Below are 15,339 nucleotides of genomic sequence, written 5' to 3'. Positions count from 1 at the left end.
CAGGAACAAGCACTGAGAGGCATCAGATAACATTGTTGACCGGCAAGAAACCACCAGAGAAATGAGCTTAAATAGCGACACCCACTACTGATGGAACCAGGTGAAACAGGAAAGAGGATGACAAGTCCAATTCCACAAGCGGCCACCGGGGGAGCCCAGAATCCAAATTCACAACAGATATCTATTGTGCATTCTACATTAGCTCAGAAACCGGACAGTATAGTCCTTGATACAGAATAATGAGCCCCATATATTGCTCCAAACAGAATAATGAGCCCCATATATTGCCCCATACAGTATAATGGCCCCATATACTGCTCCATACAGTATAATTGGCACCACATAGTCCTCTATACAGAATAATGAGCCCCATATATTGCTCCAAACAGAATGAGCCCAATATTATGCTCCATACAGAATAATGAGCCTCATATAATGCTCCATACAGTACAGTATAATGGGCACCACAGAGTGCTCTATACAGAATGAGCCGCATATATTGCTCCATACGGAATTGACCCCATATAATGCTCTATACAGTATAGTGAGCCACATATAATTCTACATACAGTATATGATGGGCCCCATCTATTGCTCCATATATAATGGGCCTCATATAATGCTCCATACAGTATATGATCGGCCCCATACAGTATACTGAGTCCCATATATTGCTCCATACAGAATGGGCCCCATATGATGCTCCATACAGAATGGGCCCCATATAATACTCCTTACAGAATGGGTCCCATATAATGCTCCAAAAAAAATATGCCCCATAAGATGCTCCATGTATAATGGGCCCCATATAATGCTCCATATATAATTGGCCATATAAAATGCTCCATATATAATTAGTCTCATAAGATGCTTCATATATTATTGGCCCCATATACTGCTCCATATGGAATTGGCCCCATATACTGTTCCATATTAAATTGGCCCCATATAATGCTCCCTATAGAATTGGCTTCATAAGATGCTCCCTATATTATTGGCCCCATAAGATACTCCATATAGAATTAGCCCCTTCCGATGGTCCCCATATATTGCTCCAAATATTAAAAAAAAAAATGAAATACTCACCTCTCGTTGTTTGACGCTGCACTGCTCTGGACTCCTCACCGTCGGCATCTTCCTGCTCTCTGTGCTGCGACTGCTCAGGCAGAGGGCGCGCACTGGTGATGTCATCGCGCCCTCTGACCTGAACGTCACAGTCAGAGGATGGAAGACGCTGCAGCGCTGGAACCGGGAGAGGTAAGTATCGCAAGTGCCGGGGCCCGGAGCAGGCGGGGGGTCCACTCGCAGGGGCCGACACTATAGCACACCAGTGTCCCCGACGGCGAGTGGGCCCCCTGCCTGCTCAGGGCCCTGGCACTTGCCCGGGTGCTGACGCCGGCCCTGGTGGGATGGTTCCAAGATGGAGACCACTATAGTGCGTGACCATTTCTCACACCACGCGGGGGCGTCACGGGTGCTGTCTCTCCCAGTCCTGTACTTGGCACTCGGAGGCGTTGGCGGTCGCTGCTGTTCTTTATTTCCATAGATTTGTCTTGTGCATTCTGCGGAAAGGAACGAAAAAGAAAAAACATGATTTGCATGTTCATTATTTGCAAAGATTAAACCTTGAATGTGCTGTGTGGGGGAGTGGAGCTGAATCATCAGCGCTCCAAAAATATGTCAAAAAGCACATGTTTTCTGCAGCTTTGGTTCCTGCACATGAAAACATGATATAGCACGGAGGCATTAAAGGGACGGTTCATCATCCCATTCTTATCCTGCAGCAATTTGCATTCTGCTGTGTTGTATCATGGCAGTTTTAGCACAACAACCCAATATCCAGCAAAGCACTGATGCCGGGCATGGGCTGTGCAGACCCTGAACCAGCAGGGACTGACAGCAGCGCCGGACCGGAGTAGTTTGTCCCACCAGAGAAAATCATTCTTTGAGCCCGCCATGCACAATTGGCACTAGCTGCAGAGTCTGCCCTTATCTTTAGCTCCCATCTTGTCAAGCTGATAATCAGGGAATGAGCATTCATTGGAATGACTATTCCTAACTATCGAACCGTCCAAAAAATCCTGTAATTACCAGACATCAGCAAAACGCTCATTTGTCGGGTGCAGTGATTTTTAATCATCATTCTCAGCAGCATATCATTCTGTGTAAACAGTAAGTGAACTGCTGCAATGAAGTGCTCTCTAGGGCCCACCGGAGGTTCCTCCGCTCCTCCGAAGAGCCAGTCCAGTGCTGGCTGAGAGGAGAGAAGGTTCTGTAGCCAGACAGCTAAAAGGATAAGGAAACTGGCAGAATTGTGAGTGCAGCTCTGGGTGTAATTGGAGTATAAGATTTTCGGAATGATGTCTGCTCAGTCGATTTTGACAGATTGGGGTCTGCTTGTTCATTCCTTGGCACTGCCTTGAGGGAGCTGCGTGGAAGGACCAAGATTTTCTGAAGTTTCGGGTCCAATTTTTAGAGGTTGAAATGTCAGATTTGAGTGTCATTGTATCTCCAGTCTCAGCCGCCCCTGGGGGCTTCAGTGATATTTTTGGGAAATCCAGGATGATGAGTGTAGATCATAAAGTCCATGAGGTGATTTGTGAGGCTGCTCTGTTCAGTGCCCAGTGAGTGTCAGTGAATGTAAACCTCTCGTTTCTCTTCAGAAAATTACGTTATATATACAGATGAATGAACATTCTGGATGCTTTTACTTTGGCCTCATCGCATCATTTGTATTTTTTTATCATTTTTTTTCCTCTTTTTTTTTTTCTGGAGCCTAGTTTTTTCTTTTTGTGCCAAATTAATCAAATTGGCGCAGAAAGTTTTATAAATCTGGTGCGAAAGCAAAGATGTTTTTATTTTCGCTCTTTTGTTTTATTTGAACTTTTTTGGAAAATTATCAGATGACCCTTTCAGTAAGCAATAAAATGTCACAAAAAAACAGCCCCCAGAAAAAGAATGCCAGATGGATTTTGGACCTCACTAGACGACTAATGTACAATTGCGCAGTTGAGCAAAAAGGAAAATTATTGAAAAATCGCACAAAACCCTATTGAAAGTGGGGCAAACATGAAAATGCCTACTAAACTTTGGCCCCGATTTTTCCACCACCCTTGTTCCATCACCTTTGTTCCATAAATTATGAGGCATTTGTCGGCAGCACCCCATCCCTGTGATGTGCTGCCGACTTTTCAAACCTTTTTTTGGACTAACTTTGAAACACTAAAAGGTTCAACATTTTTGAACAATTACTAGTTGTCCAAAACAAATAGTGACATTTCGAACAGTTATTTTTCCAGGATTCTGGAGAAATCTACTTGATGAATCCTTTAAAGGAAATCATCAGGAATTCAACCAGTCAAGCAATTTATATGTTCATGTAGCTCTTTAAAAGGCAAGTCCAGAAATACCTTCACATGTCCAGTCAGTTCCTCCCTTACTGAGGAAGCAGCATTTGAATTTATTTGGAAATGAGGCTGAAGAGCTATGGTAGATCTGAAGCCTCCGTCACTCCAGCTCTATTTCCCGCCCAGTGCAGTCTCCTCCTGCTTGACTGACAGCCTTTAAGCTGTGTGACTGCAGGAAATAGAGCTGTACGGGTATGTGTCCACGTTCAGGATTGCATCAGGATTTGGTCAGGATTTTACATCAGTATTTGTAGCCAAAACCAGGAGTGGGTGATAAATGCAGAAGTGGAGCATATGTTTCTATTATACTTTTCCTCTAATTGTTCCACTCCTGGTTTTGGCTTACAAATACTGATGTGCAATCCTGAACGTGGACACATACCCTTAGTCAGGCAGGAGGAAGCAACGCTGCGCGGGGAATAAAGCTGGAGTGACGGAGGCTTCAGATCTACCATAGCTCTTCAGCCTAATTTGCATATCAATTCCAACACTGATTTCTCAGCAATGAAGGAACGGAGAAACCATGTAAAGGTTCTGTTAGGGTATGTGTCCACGTTCAGGATTGCATCAGGATTTGGTCAGGATTTTTCATCAGTATTTGTAAGCCAAAACCAGGAGTGGAACAATTAGAGGAAAAGTATAATAGAAACATATGCACCACTTTTGCATTTATCACCTACTCCTGGTTTTGGCTTACAAATACTGATGAAAAATCCTGACCAAATCCTGATGCAATCCTGAACGTGGACACATACCCTAAGATTTTAATTCTTTTAACTCCAAAAAAGGCACAACCAGACAGATGAATTGAGATCTTCATTTCCCACCCCCTGATTCCTGAAAATCAGTTAGTTATAAATGAATGACACATTCGTGTTAACTCCCAGAAGCTAAAAACTAATCTTACATTAAGGGTTAAAACTTTTTGTATTCTATATTATCACAGCTGTGGGTTCGCTACATTTGTATCCAGTTATGGCAATTCTCTGTAAGCAGCACTTTTGATTTTTAAGATCTCTGCTTGCTACCAATGAATGGGATTTTATTTATTTATTTTTGGCTGAAAGTTTGTAAAGACCTGATACTTCTCACAGCTGAGGCTTTGTTACAGTTGTTTCCAGTTTAGCCATTATTTGCTAAAACTGCTGTTCTGATAGTTTGGAGTCCACCCAGTGTTGTGATACAATTGTAACAACCCCTCAGCTATGAGATGTATTCACACTGTCAAGAATTGCGCTGTGCAAAGTCGTCTCGAATTCTAAGGGTTGCAGCACAATTTCTGCCGCAGTTTGGCTGCTTCCTGAACGCCTTTTAGCTCTATATATTAATATACATAGAATACTCCCATTCACTGACAGCAATCAGAGATGTTAGAAATGATGGAAAACTTAAATGCAATGTATATTGGGAAGTTGTAGATGAAAACTTAGATAAATACGATTCTTTGCTTTCTTGCAGGTGCCGCACGTTCCGCTCACGGGGAGGAATATTACTCCGGATGCAGAGCAGGGGGGAACGGCGCTAATTAAAAGCATTACATTTCGTGTCTCTCTCTGTGTTTTTTCTCATCATGGTGAGAACAGGCAGAAATAGCGCAGACATCCATTCAGTATCAGTGGCGTAGTTAGCGCTTGTGAGCAGCAGTTGGGACGACGCTGATCTGCTTCCTCCAGATTTCCGGGAACGTTCTGGGGTCACTCGGCACCGTCGTCTATTCCGTGTAGATTAGGATTGGCGCTGACTCACGGGCAGAAGAATCCAACATGTACAAACCTCGGCCAAGCTGCTGAGAAAGCATCGTCCTCGTCCGAGGTGCAGTATAACCCCCACCAGGAGCTAAACGAGCTCTGAATCCCCCCAGGAACCCGGACCCCACTCTCTGTGTATATAGCTTTCCGTCTAGGAGTCTCGCTGTACAATAATTTACATTGAAGATGTGACTAAATACATATTCATCTGATGGCAAATGGCATGGCGCGAGTGGTTATTTTATAGATGCGGCAAAACCTTCCATCTGCCGGCGATTTCCTGATGTTTAACCACCACATAATTTCATGCTTCCCCCTAGGTTAACATGGACGCCATCAGAAGTGTGCTGAAATGCTCTGTGCTGCTGGCTTGTGGGTGTGACACTTTTTTAAAGAACATTATGTGATGTGACAGGTCAATGCCCACCTTTCTCCCCCCCTCAAAAAAAAAAATCAACATATGGCTCTTCTGAAATACTCTGTGCTTCTTTGGGCCCTTTTCACTATACGCATCAGTCTATGATTTCCTCTGACACTGTCCTGGTCACATACAGCCCCATCCTCATTAATATCAGATAAGCGCACAGATCACATCCCACCACTTGAGTAATATAACCCCTTCTGAAACACTCTGTGCTGCTGCAGCTGCATTTCCCAAGGGCTCATACTCACATGCAAGAAACTCGGATGAGTCTCGCACCTCAATACCCGGCACTGCCGCCGGCACTTGGATTGGAGCGTGCAGCCACGTAGCAATACATGCAGCCGCACGCTCCGCTCCTGAGTGCCGGGTGCAGTGTCGGGTATTGACGTGCAGACTCATCCGAGTTTCTCACATGTGAGTATGAGCCCTTACTCTCAGCCTGTCACCTCCCTCTTGTCTCCTTTCTCTTGCTCCCATCATGATTAGTCCCTGGTACTTGGCCCCAAAAACATGAAATTGGTGAGAAGAGAGATAATTTGCATATTTTTTTTCCCAGGGAGAATTGCCTGTAAATTGGGGTAACAATACCCCTTAAAGAATTGATTGTAGGGCTGATTGGGGGGGGAGTCAATTCTCAGTTTCCTGGCATGGGGGAAGGGATATTGGGGTTTTCGGCAGTGAGACCTGGATCTCTCATGGGGAATGGCCGTGTCATAGACTACGGCTGCGCTATCTGTGCCCACAGTGGTCCCACAGTGGAGGAGCAGCATTACCTGGCGGTTTTCTGCGGGTGATCATCTCCTTATTAGATATTATTTCTTATTTAATGCTCATCGGCTCCGTCTCCAGCTATGGCGACTTGATGGATGAACGCTCCATGGGAAGGTGGATCTCCTGCTCTCCTCAACATTGAAATTGCAGAACCAAGAAGCAAAAGTTATGGAATAACTGAAATCACAGGATGGAGCCATCAATGATCTGTAAATGCTGGAAAATAGAAACAAGAATTTCTAAATCTCAGAATTTTTCAGTCTGGAGTCTGAGCCTCATGTGCTCCAGAAGAAGGTCTGAAGAAGGTTCTGCTGAATGCACTTGGGCAAATCATCAAGATCCGCTACTAGCAGCTCCTATGTAATCACAGACCAATGTCATCCCCAATGGAGGCTGGAATGGAGGTCTACCTTCTTCAGCGATGAGTCCTACTTTTGTCTTGGATGAAATGATGGCTGGAGATTGGACTGGAGAGCACTAGGGAATGTCACAGTTGTCCTACTCCCGGAATTATCATGTGCAGGGGCATAATGTCCTGGGGCCGGACCCCTCTAGCCTTCATTCCAGGTGCACTAACAGCTTGGTGTTATATTGATTTGGTCACACAACAAGTGGAGCCGCCATTTCTCCAAAGTGTCCCAGGAGCAGCTTTCCAACATGACAACCCCAGGCCACATTTTGCTGGTGCTCCTGGGCACATCAGTTTCCAGCATCTCCGGTCTTGTCTCTCATCGAGCATCTCTGGGCCGTCAGTGGTCGGTGATTACACAGGAGCCGCCAGCAGCAGATTTTGATGATTTTCAGCAGAACCTTCCTCAGAGGCCAGAGGTGCCAGGATTTCTGTGCTCAGATGACACTGAATTTTGTTTCCATTTTTTTAAATCATTTACAGATCATTAATGTCGCCATCCGGTGATTTCCATAATTCCACGTCGTCTCCCTAGTTTTTCAGTGTTGAGGAGTGTAACATATATATATATATATATATATATATATAATGTGTATTCTCACCCAAAGACAGCAAGTGCTGGGATCGGGAGAAGGAGCCTGACAGATCTCGCAGCAGCTGCAGCCGGCGCTCATGAATATTTGAACATGAAGGCAATTCCAGTGTGTGGGAGGAGATGAAAAAGCCAAATTTAGGTTTTCTTTGCATGTGAAAGCCCCCCTCACTTGCTCCAGAGACGCCGATGCCTTGTCTTATACAGTAATTAATACATTGTCAAGAGGCGGAAAGTTCATAGTGTGGAGGCATATCATGGGTTAAAGGGACACTCCAGAAAAAGACTACAGCAGCCCCGTGCCATCACATGCCACTTACACAGTAGTAGTGCAATCTGCTTCCATGGTGGAGGGGCCATCGAGCCTGAAATAGACCCCCCTATGCTGGCTTCCTCTCTAAAGATTGTTTTCTCATGGCTTTGATGCATATTTAGAGAAATAAAATGGCCATACACCTCCACCAGTGCAATATAGTGGCCATGTAAAAGTGATACATAGTACCCACGTATAACTGCAATATAGAGGCCATATAAAAGTTCCATACATCACCGTCCATGCAGTATAGTGGCCAAATTAATGTATTGTGCAGTGCCCACATACTACTGCAATATAGTGGCCATAAAAAAAGTTATATATTGGCTCAATACTACTGTTGTACATTGTGGCCACATAAAAGTGTTATATAGTGCTCATGTATTACTGCAATATAGTGGCCATATAAAAGTAACACACAGTGCATACATATAACTGCAATAGAAAGGCCATATAAAAGTGCCATATAGTGCACACATACTACTGAAATATAAAGGCCATATACAGGTGCTTCTCACTAAATTAGAATGTCAACAACAAATTAATTAATTTCAGTTCTTCAATACAAAAAGTGAAACTCATTACATCACGGAGTGATCTATTTCAAGTGTTTATTTTTGTTAATGTTGAAGATATGGCTTACAGCCAATGAAAACCCAAAAATCATTGTCACGGATCCCTACTCCATGGTGTCACTAATTTGTCACCTGCCCGCTCCCAGTACGTGACTTGGGGTGTGCCTGCTAGGATTAATCTATCTCCCCCCTCTGTCCAGCATTCAACCTCTGTCCTATGCTGTAATGGGAGCATAAATCACACACTGACCCAGGCCACACACCCGCTCATACACGCTGCCACCACTCCCCAAATACGCGGGTGATGAGTCCCGGAAATATTAGTACTAATAATGTCTACCACTCATAAGGCTCACACCTTAGGCTATGGATTATTTTAGAACATTCAAGGTTCAACTTGTTAAAGTTTTATACTTTAATACAAAAAAGGTTCAGTGCTTACAGTAAGAAAAGTTATAAAAAATATGATAATACAAAGACATACAACTTATGCAAAACAGTATAAAAATAAACAGGAGAAACTTACAAAAATCATCTAACTGGTAGTTTGCTTTCTGCTCCCTGTGGGGGGGGTGAATGGAGTTGGTGGAACACATCAGCGTCGGCTGCCCTCACATGTGAACACATGTCTCTGTATACAGGTCTAATTTATAACTTTGGTCTGGAGGTCAGGTTTCTAGAACAGCCCCTCAGGTTAATATCATAATTGCTTGGTTTTTTATTGGACCACAGCTGCGCCCCCCCCAATGAATATATTATTTTTTCTTGAGATCCTTTGTGTAACAGCTGTCACAGAGATACTATCAGGCTGTAATTAACATCTCCCTTCCAAGAGCTAGGAGGTGTCAAATGTTCCCTTTCTTCTTGGATCTCAGCACAACCCCCTGGTGAGATTTGGGGACAGAAGTCTGCTTGTCTCAGGAAGATACACATTAACACCTGGGTGAGACCTGCCTTCAGGACAGATGTTTCATTATCACTAGGCACACATACTGTATAACACTAGACATATGTCACTACACACATATAGATATATATACATATTTCACCACACCTCCCTCCTTATGAACGTGCATGGGGGTTGACTTACAGGTCAGCTCCTGAGCACGTATTTGGTTCTGCCCCACCTTGGCGAGATAGGCCATCAGCATTGCCATGATCGACTCCCTTCTTATGCTGAATTGTGAAATCGTATTGCTGTAATATCAGACTCCATCTAAGCAATTTCCTGTTGTCCCCAACAACTCTGTTGAGCCAACTCAATGGGTTATGATCTGTGATCAAGGTGAAGTTGCGCCCATAGAGGTATGGTTGCAGCTTCTGCAGAGCCCACACGATTGCCAAACATTCCTTTTCAATGGTGGCATAAGCCACTTCTCTGGGCAGGAGTTTCCTGCTTAGGTACAGAATTGGGTGCTCCTCTCCTTGTTGGTTCACCTGGCAGAGAATTGCACCTAGCCCATAGGTGCTGGTATCTTTCTGCACTACAAACCGGCGAGTGAAATCTGGGGCCTTCAGGACGGGTGAACTAATCAATGCCGACTTTAGGGCAGAAAATAATTCCTCAAAATGAGGACTCCAGGAGACAATTTTGGGAAGTTTCTTCCTGGTCAGATCAATTAACGGTTTGGCCAGAGCACTGTAGTTTGGTACAAACCTCCTATAGTAGCCAGCCGTGCCCAGGAAGGACAGTACCTGCTTCTTGGTTCATGGGGTGGCCCAGGCTTTAATGGCTTCTGCCTTCCCTGGCTCAGGTTTTAGCAGTTCTCCCCCCACCCGGTGTCCTAGGTATTGTACTTCCCGCATGGCTACCTGACATTTAAATGGCTTAACAGTAAGACCTGCAGTTTTAAGCCTTTGCAACACCTGAGAAAGATGTACGAGGTGTTCCTCCCAAGAATCACTAAAAATGGCTATGTCGTCGAGATAAGCGACGGCAAAACCATCACATCCTTCCAATAAGTGATTGATCAACCTCTGGAAGGTCGCAGGGGCATTCTTCATACCAAAGGGCATCACCAGAAACTCAAACAGCCCGAATGGCGTTATAAAAGCAGACCTCTCCTGAGCTTCTCTGGTCAAGGGTATCTGCCAGTATCCCCTACTTAGGTCCATGATGGTGAGGTACGATGCTTTAGCTAGCTGCTCTAACAGCTCGTCTATCCTCGGCATGGTGTAGACCTCATATGTAGTCAGTACATTTAATTTCCTGTAGTCTACACAGAACCAGGTAGTACGGTCCTTTTTTGGGACAAGAACCACAGGCGAGGCCCAGGCACTCTGGGATTTTTGTATCACCTTGAGGTTCAGCATCTCCTCTACCTGTTCCCTCATGTGTGCCTTCACCTCTGCTGACACACAGTATGCAGACTGCCATACTGGGGGATTAGTACCAGTATCCACATGGTGAACTGCTAAGTGTGTCCTCCCCGGCTCCCCTGTGAAGACTTGGGTGAACTCACTGAGCGCCCCCATCAGCTTAGACCTCTGACTGTGGGATAGCTCAGGGTTAAACTCTGCTGACTCTAGGGATCCATGTACTGAGTCCCGGCCCCCACATCTAGTAACAGATCAGCCTCCCCCTCTTCAGGCAGGCTACAGACAGGTAAGACACAGGTCTCCCTGTCATGATGAGCCTTCAACATATTTACATGAAATACCACATAATTATCATTTAGCCACTTATGTACAGTGTATGGTCCCTCCCATGTGGCCTGCAATTTATTTTGTAACACATGGACCAGCACCCAAACCCTCTGTCCCTCCTCGTAGGCCCTCAGTCTGGTACCAGACCTTCTGGTTGATTTGGGCCTGCGTTACATTCTCATGGGCCAGGTAGCTCAGTTTTTGCATTCTCTCTCTAAGCCGCAGTACATATTTGACCACTGAGACTCCAGTAGTTCTGGGGTCGTCCTCCCAACAGTCCTTAATCAAATCAAGTGGCCCCCTGACCCTCCTCCCATAAGCCAGTTCAAAGGGGGAGAATCCAGTAGACGCCTGGGGTATCTCACTGTAGGCAAACAGCAGATGGGGGAGGTACCACTCCCAGTGTCTCCCTTCAGTCTCCACCAGCATTTTGAGCATTTGCTTTAATGTTCCGTTAAAATGCTCGCAGAGTCCGTTGGTTTGGGGATGATAAGCGTTGGCCACAAAATGCTGTACTTGTATTCTTTCACAGAAGATTTCCATCAGATCGGACATGAACTGGGTTCCCTGATCGGTTAACATTTCCCTGGGGTAACCCACACGAGAGAACACAGTCAGTAAAGCATCCGCCACTTTGTCTGCTCGGATGGAGGACAGTGCCACGGCTTCCGGGTATCGTGTAACATAGTCCACCATTGTGAGGATGTAGTTTTTGCCAGAGCTGTTAGGGATTGCAAGTCGCCCTATGACATCCACAACCACTCGCTGGAAAGGCTCATAAATCACAGGCAGTGGTATCAATGGAGCTTTCGGTATACTCCCAGACTTTCCAACTCTCTGACAAACTACACATGACCGACAGTAATTGGCAATATCTGTCCCCATCTTGGGCAAATAGAAGTTGTGTCAGGCGAGCTTTAGTCTTTTGTATTCCAAGGTGTCCGGCCAAAGGAATTTCATGGGCAATTCTCAATAATTGTTCCCTAAATGCATAAGGGACGATCAGCCGCCTTTCAGAGTCCCAAGATTCTGTAGTATCCGTGGGGATAGTATCTGTATACAGTCTGCCCTGGTCCCAGTATACTCTCTCTTTGACAGAAGCAGCAGGGGGTTGGTCGGCAAGACATCTGAGCTCTTCCAGACTGATCTGTCCGCAGGGCCTCCTGGAAGCTCTGACTGTCAGCTTGCAGGCCCTGGCCTAGTGTGACTGTCAGGCGCTGGTCTGAAGCTGAGTCTTCAGTGTCTGTTATCAGGGACCTTGGTGGGTCTGCCATGTGAGGCGGTTCCGGGACCACAGCATGGGCCTCCTGCCCTGGCAGTTCGGTCTGAGACTCATCATATAATCTATGGGCCTGAGTCTGAGCCGCAGCCTGACTCCGGGTCACAGCTGCCACATATTTACAGTCCTGTGCATTGGGACATTTTCCCTCCTCCGACGTGATCTCATGTGGGTCACTTTCTTCTACCTTCTCTGTATCATTTACTTGCAAGGGAGGAACATAGTGGGACTCTATCCTCCCCAGGTCTGTGTCTAGCAACACATTGGTGGGAATAGCCTCTGATATTCCCACTTCTCTCAGTCCTTTACCTGCTCCCCAGTCCAGGTACACACGGGTGTTATGACCTGGTGGGTACGGAGCGGTACTGAGATGACCTGGTGGGCAAAACCAATCATGGACTCGCTAAGGAGAAGACCTGGTAGGTAAAACAAAAATAGGACTAGCTCTGAGGAGGTGGTAACTTTACTGACCGCAATCCCTACTCCTAACACCAACACTAGAAATAGCCGTGGAGCGTTCCTATCTCTGCCTAGACGCCTCTGCACAGCCTAAGAACTAACTACCCCTGAAGATGGAAACGGAAAGCTATCTCGCCTCAGAGAAACCCCCAAAGGAAGATAGCCCCCCACAAATATTGACGGTGAGTGGAGAGGGAAAATGACAAACTCAGAAATGAAACTAGATTTTTTAGCAAAGGAGGCCAAACTATCTAAATAGACAGAGATAGAAAAGGCTACTGTGCGGTCAGTATAAAAACTAAAAGTCCACGCAGAGTTTACAAAAATAACCACCACACCGACTCACGGTGTGGAGGGGCAAATCTGCGACCCCAGAGCTTCCAACTAGCTGGAATTTTCAGAATGACAAGCTGGAAAAAAGAGACATAAATTGAACTGAACCGAAGGTCATAAGCAGGGAAACACCCAAAAAGTAGCAGACTTATCTTAAGCTGAAAATGGACTGGCCAACAGAGAACTTCCAGGAAAGGACTGAATCCACAGGAAATACATTGACAGCTGGCATCCACTAAAGCCAAAAGCCCAGTTAAATAACAAGGCCAGGAAACCGATTAGTGAATGCAGCTGCTAAGTTCCACTTGAAACCACCAGAGGGAGCCCAAGAGCAGAACTCCCAAAAATACCATTCGCAACCACAGGATGGAGCCCAAGAACGGAATTCACAACACACGGGCCAGGGCTGACCCCTCCAATCCCGGTTATAGACATAGTCCTTCCTGGTATGATATCGGCAGGGGTTGTCATGGCTGGACGCACCAGGGTCACCTCTGCCCCAGTGTCCCTGAGACCAATGGTGACTTTATTGCCAACACTGACAGATTGACAGTTCTCATTAACCCTCGCATCAGAGCCGGCCACAAAGAGGACAGATGGTGGAGGCACAGACGGCTTTGTGGTTGTGGTTGGGTGTTTCTCCCTATCAGGGCAGGCAGCGCTAACATGTCCCACTTTGTTGCAGGAGAAGCAGCGGCGTGCATCGCCTAGAGAATGTCTATTCCCCGGGACCCCATAGAAGGTGGGCTTCGACAGCACTGGTGATCGGCCGGCAGAGGGAGAAGGGTTGCCGTTTGGCTTACCTCCCCTCCAGCTGAATCCTGATGGCTTCCGCACCTTAGGCATCCTATTAGCCACATAGCAGTCCGCAATCCTTGCAGCCTGATCCGCAGTTTGTGGCTGTTGATCACACACAAATTGTCGTACATCCTTGGGGCACATGTGAAGAAATTGTTCCTTGACCATAAGATCCGTTAAGTCCTCAAAACTGTTAACAGAAAGTCCCCTGATCCATTGGTGGAACGTGGTCCTCAAGGTGCTCACAACATCCGCATAGCTGTCAGTTGATCCACGTTGTAGGTTCCGGAACTTTCTCCGATACACTTCTGTTGTTAGGTTGTATTTCCTGATCAGGGCCTCTTTCATGGCCTCATAGTTCCCATCTAGCTTTGGTGGGAGGCCAGTGAAAACTTCCAGGGCTTTGCCTCTCAACCCTTGGGTTAGATACTGTACCCACTGCTCACGGGGTAGATGGTACTGCCTGCAGGTTTTTTCAAACCCCCTAAGGAAAGTATCCAAATCCGTATCCTTCTCCATCACAGGGAAGTTTTCCAGAAGTGGTCTCCTCGGATTTATGTCCTGGGAGGGGCTTAGCTGAGGACTGATACCCCTATTTGAGCCATCTGAAGCTGGAAAGCTCTCTACTCCCGGCGTTCTGCAGCCTCTCTCTCAGCCTGTCGGTCCCGGCGTTCTGCAGCCTCTCTCTCAGCCTGTCAGATTGGGATCACTTGTTCCCAGCCGTTGTAAGACCATTTGTAAAGTACAGTCCATAGGCTCCTCAGCACGGGCATTTCCGTCAGGTATCTCCGGTGCAAGAGCTGGCATTGCTGGGTCTCTCTGAGATGAACTCCCTCCTTGGACAGATGCTTCAGCACTTTGCTCCATGTCTTGCTCGACCAAGGCGCGCATCAGCAGCTCCCTGGATCTGTCGGCCGTCTCTATTCCTCGCTGCTCACAGAGGCCAGTCAGAGTCTCTTTGCTCTGCTTCTTGTACTGGGCTGCCATATCGATGAACAGCTTTTGCCAAATAAAAGTAAGCACTGAGTTGAACCTTGTAGAACTGGTGCACTCCTCGCAAGGATACCAATTCTTTGGTACAGGGAATAATTGCTTAAACCATGCACTAATGCTCTAATAGAAATAATTCTATCCCACCGCTCTGCCACCAATTGTCACGGATCCCTACTCCGTAGTGTCACTAATTCTATACGTGCCTGCTCCCAGCACGTGACTTGGGTTGTGCCTGCAAGGGTTAATCTATCTCCCCACTCTCAGTCCAGCATCCAACCTCTGTCCTATGCTGTAATGGGAGCATAAATCACACACTGACCCAGGCCACACACCCGCTCATACACGCTGCCACCACTCACCGACTACGCGGGCGATGAGTCCCAGAAATATTAGCACTAATAATGTCTACCACTCATAAGGCTCACACCATAGGCTATGAATTCTTTTAGAACATTCAAGGTTCAACTTATTAAAGTTTTATACTTTAATACAAAAAAAGGGTCAGTGCTTACAGTAAGAAAAGTTATAAAAATATGATGATAAAAAGACATACAACTTATGCAAAACAGTATAAAAATAAACAGGAGAAACT

The 15,339-nt window shown here is 46.0% G+C and overlaps 1 protein-coding gene and 1 pseudogene across 4 annotated transcripts in view; one reads left to right on the top strand and one right to left on the bottom strand.

The window, feature by feature from the left end:
- The window catches only part of LBHD2 (LBH domain containing 2), a 90,902-nt gene extending 85,528 nt beyond the window's left edge, over nt 1-5,374 (top strand). For all 4 annotated transcript variants that reach the window (XM_077251473.1, XM_077251386.1, XM_077251556.1 and 1 more), the window contains exon 4: nt 4,866-5,374. In XM_077251473.1, coding sequence (XP_077107588.1) covers nt 4,866-4,936 — 71 coding nt within the window. In that variant the 3' untranslated portion in view covers nt 4,937-5,374. The remainder of the gene's footprint in view (nt 1-4,865) is intronic.
- A 1,175-nt stretch (nt 5,375-6,549) lies between these two features.
- On the bottom strand, nt 6,550-14,741 carry LOC143798655 (uncharacterized; annotated as a pseudogene).
- Nucleotides 14,742-15,339: the final 598 nt, after the last annotated feature.

The sequence above is a fragment of the Ranitomeya variabilis genome, chromosome 1 (assembly GCF_051348905.1).
Source record: "Ranitomeya variabilis isolate aRanVar5 chromosome 1, aRanVar5.hap1, whole genome shotgun sequence".
NCBI lineage: Eukaryota > Metazoa > Chordata > Amphibia > Anura > Dendrobatidae > Ranitomeya > Ranitomeya variabilis.
The sequence above is the reverse complement of the archived record's forward strand: the minus strand, read 5'-3'. Positions and strand labels throughout refer to the sequence as shown.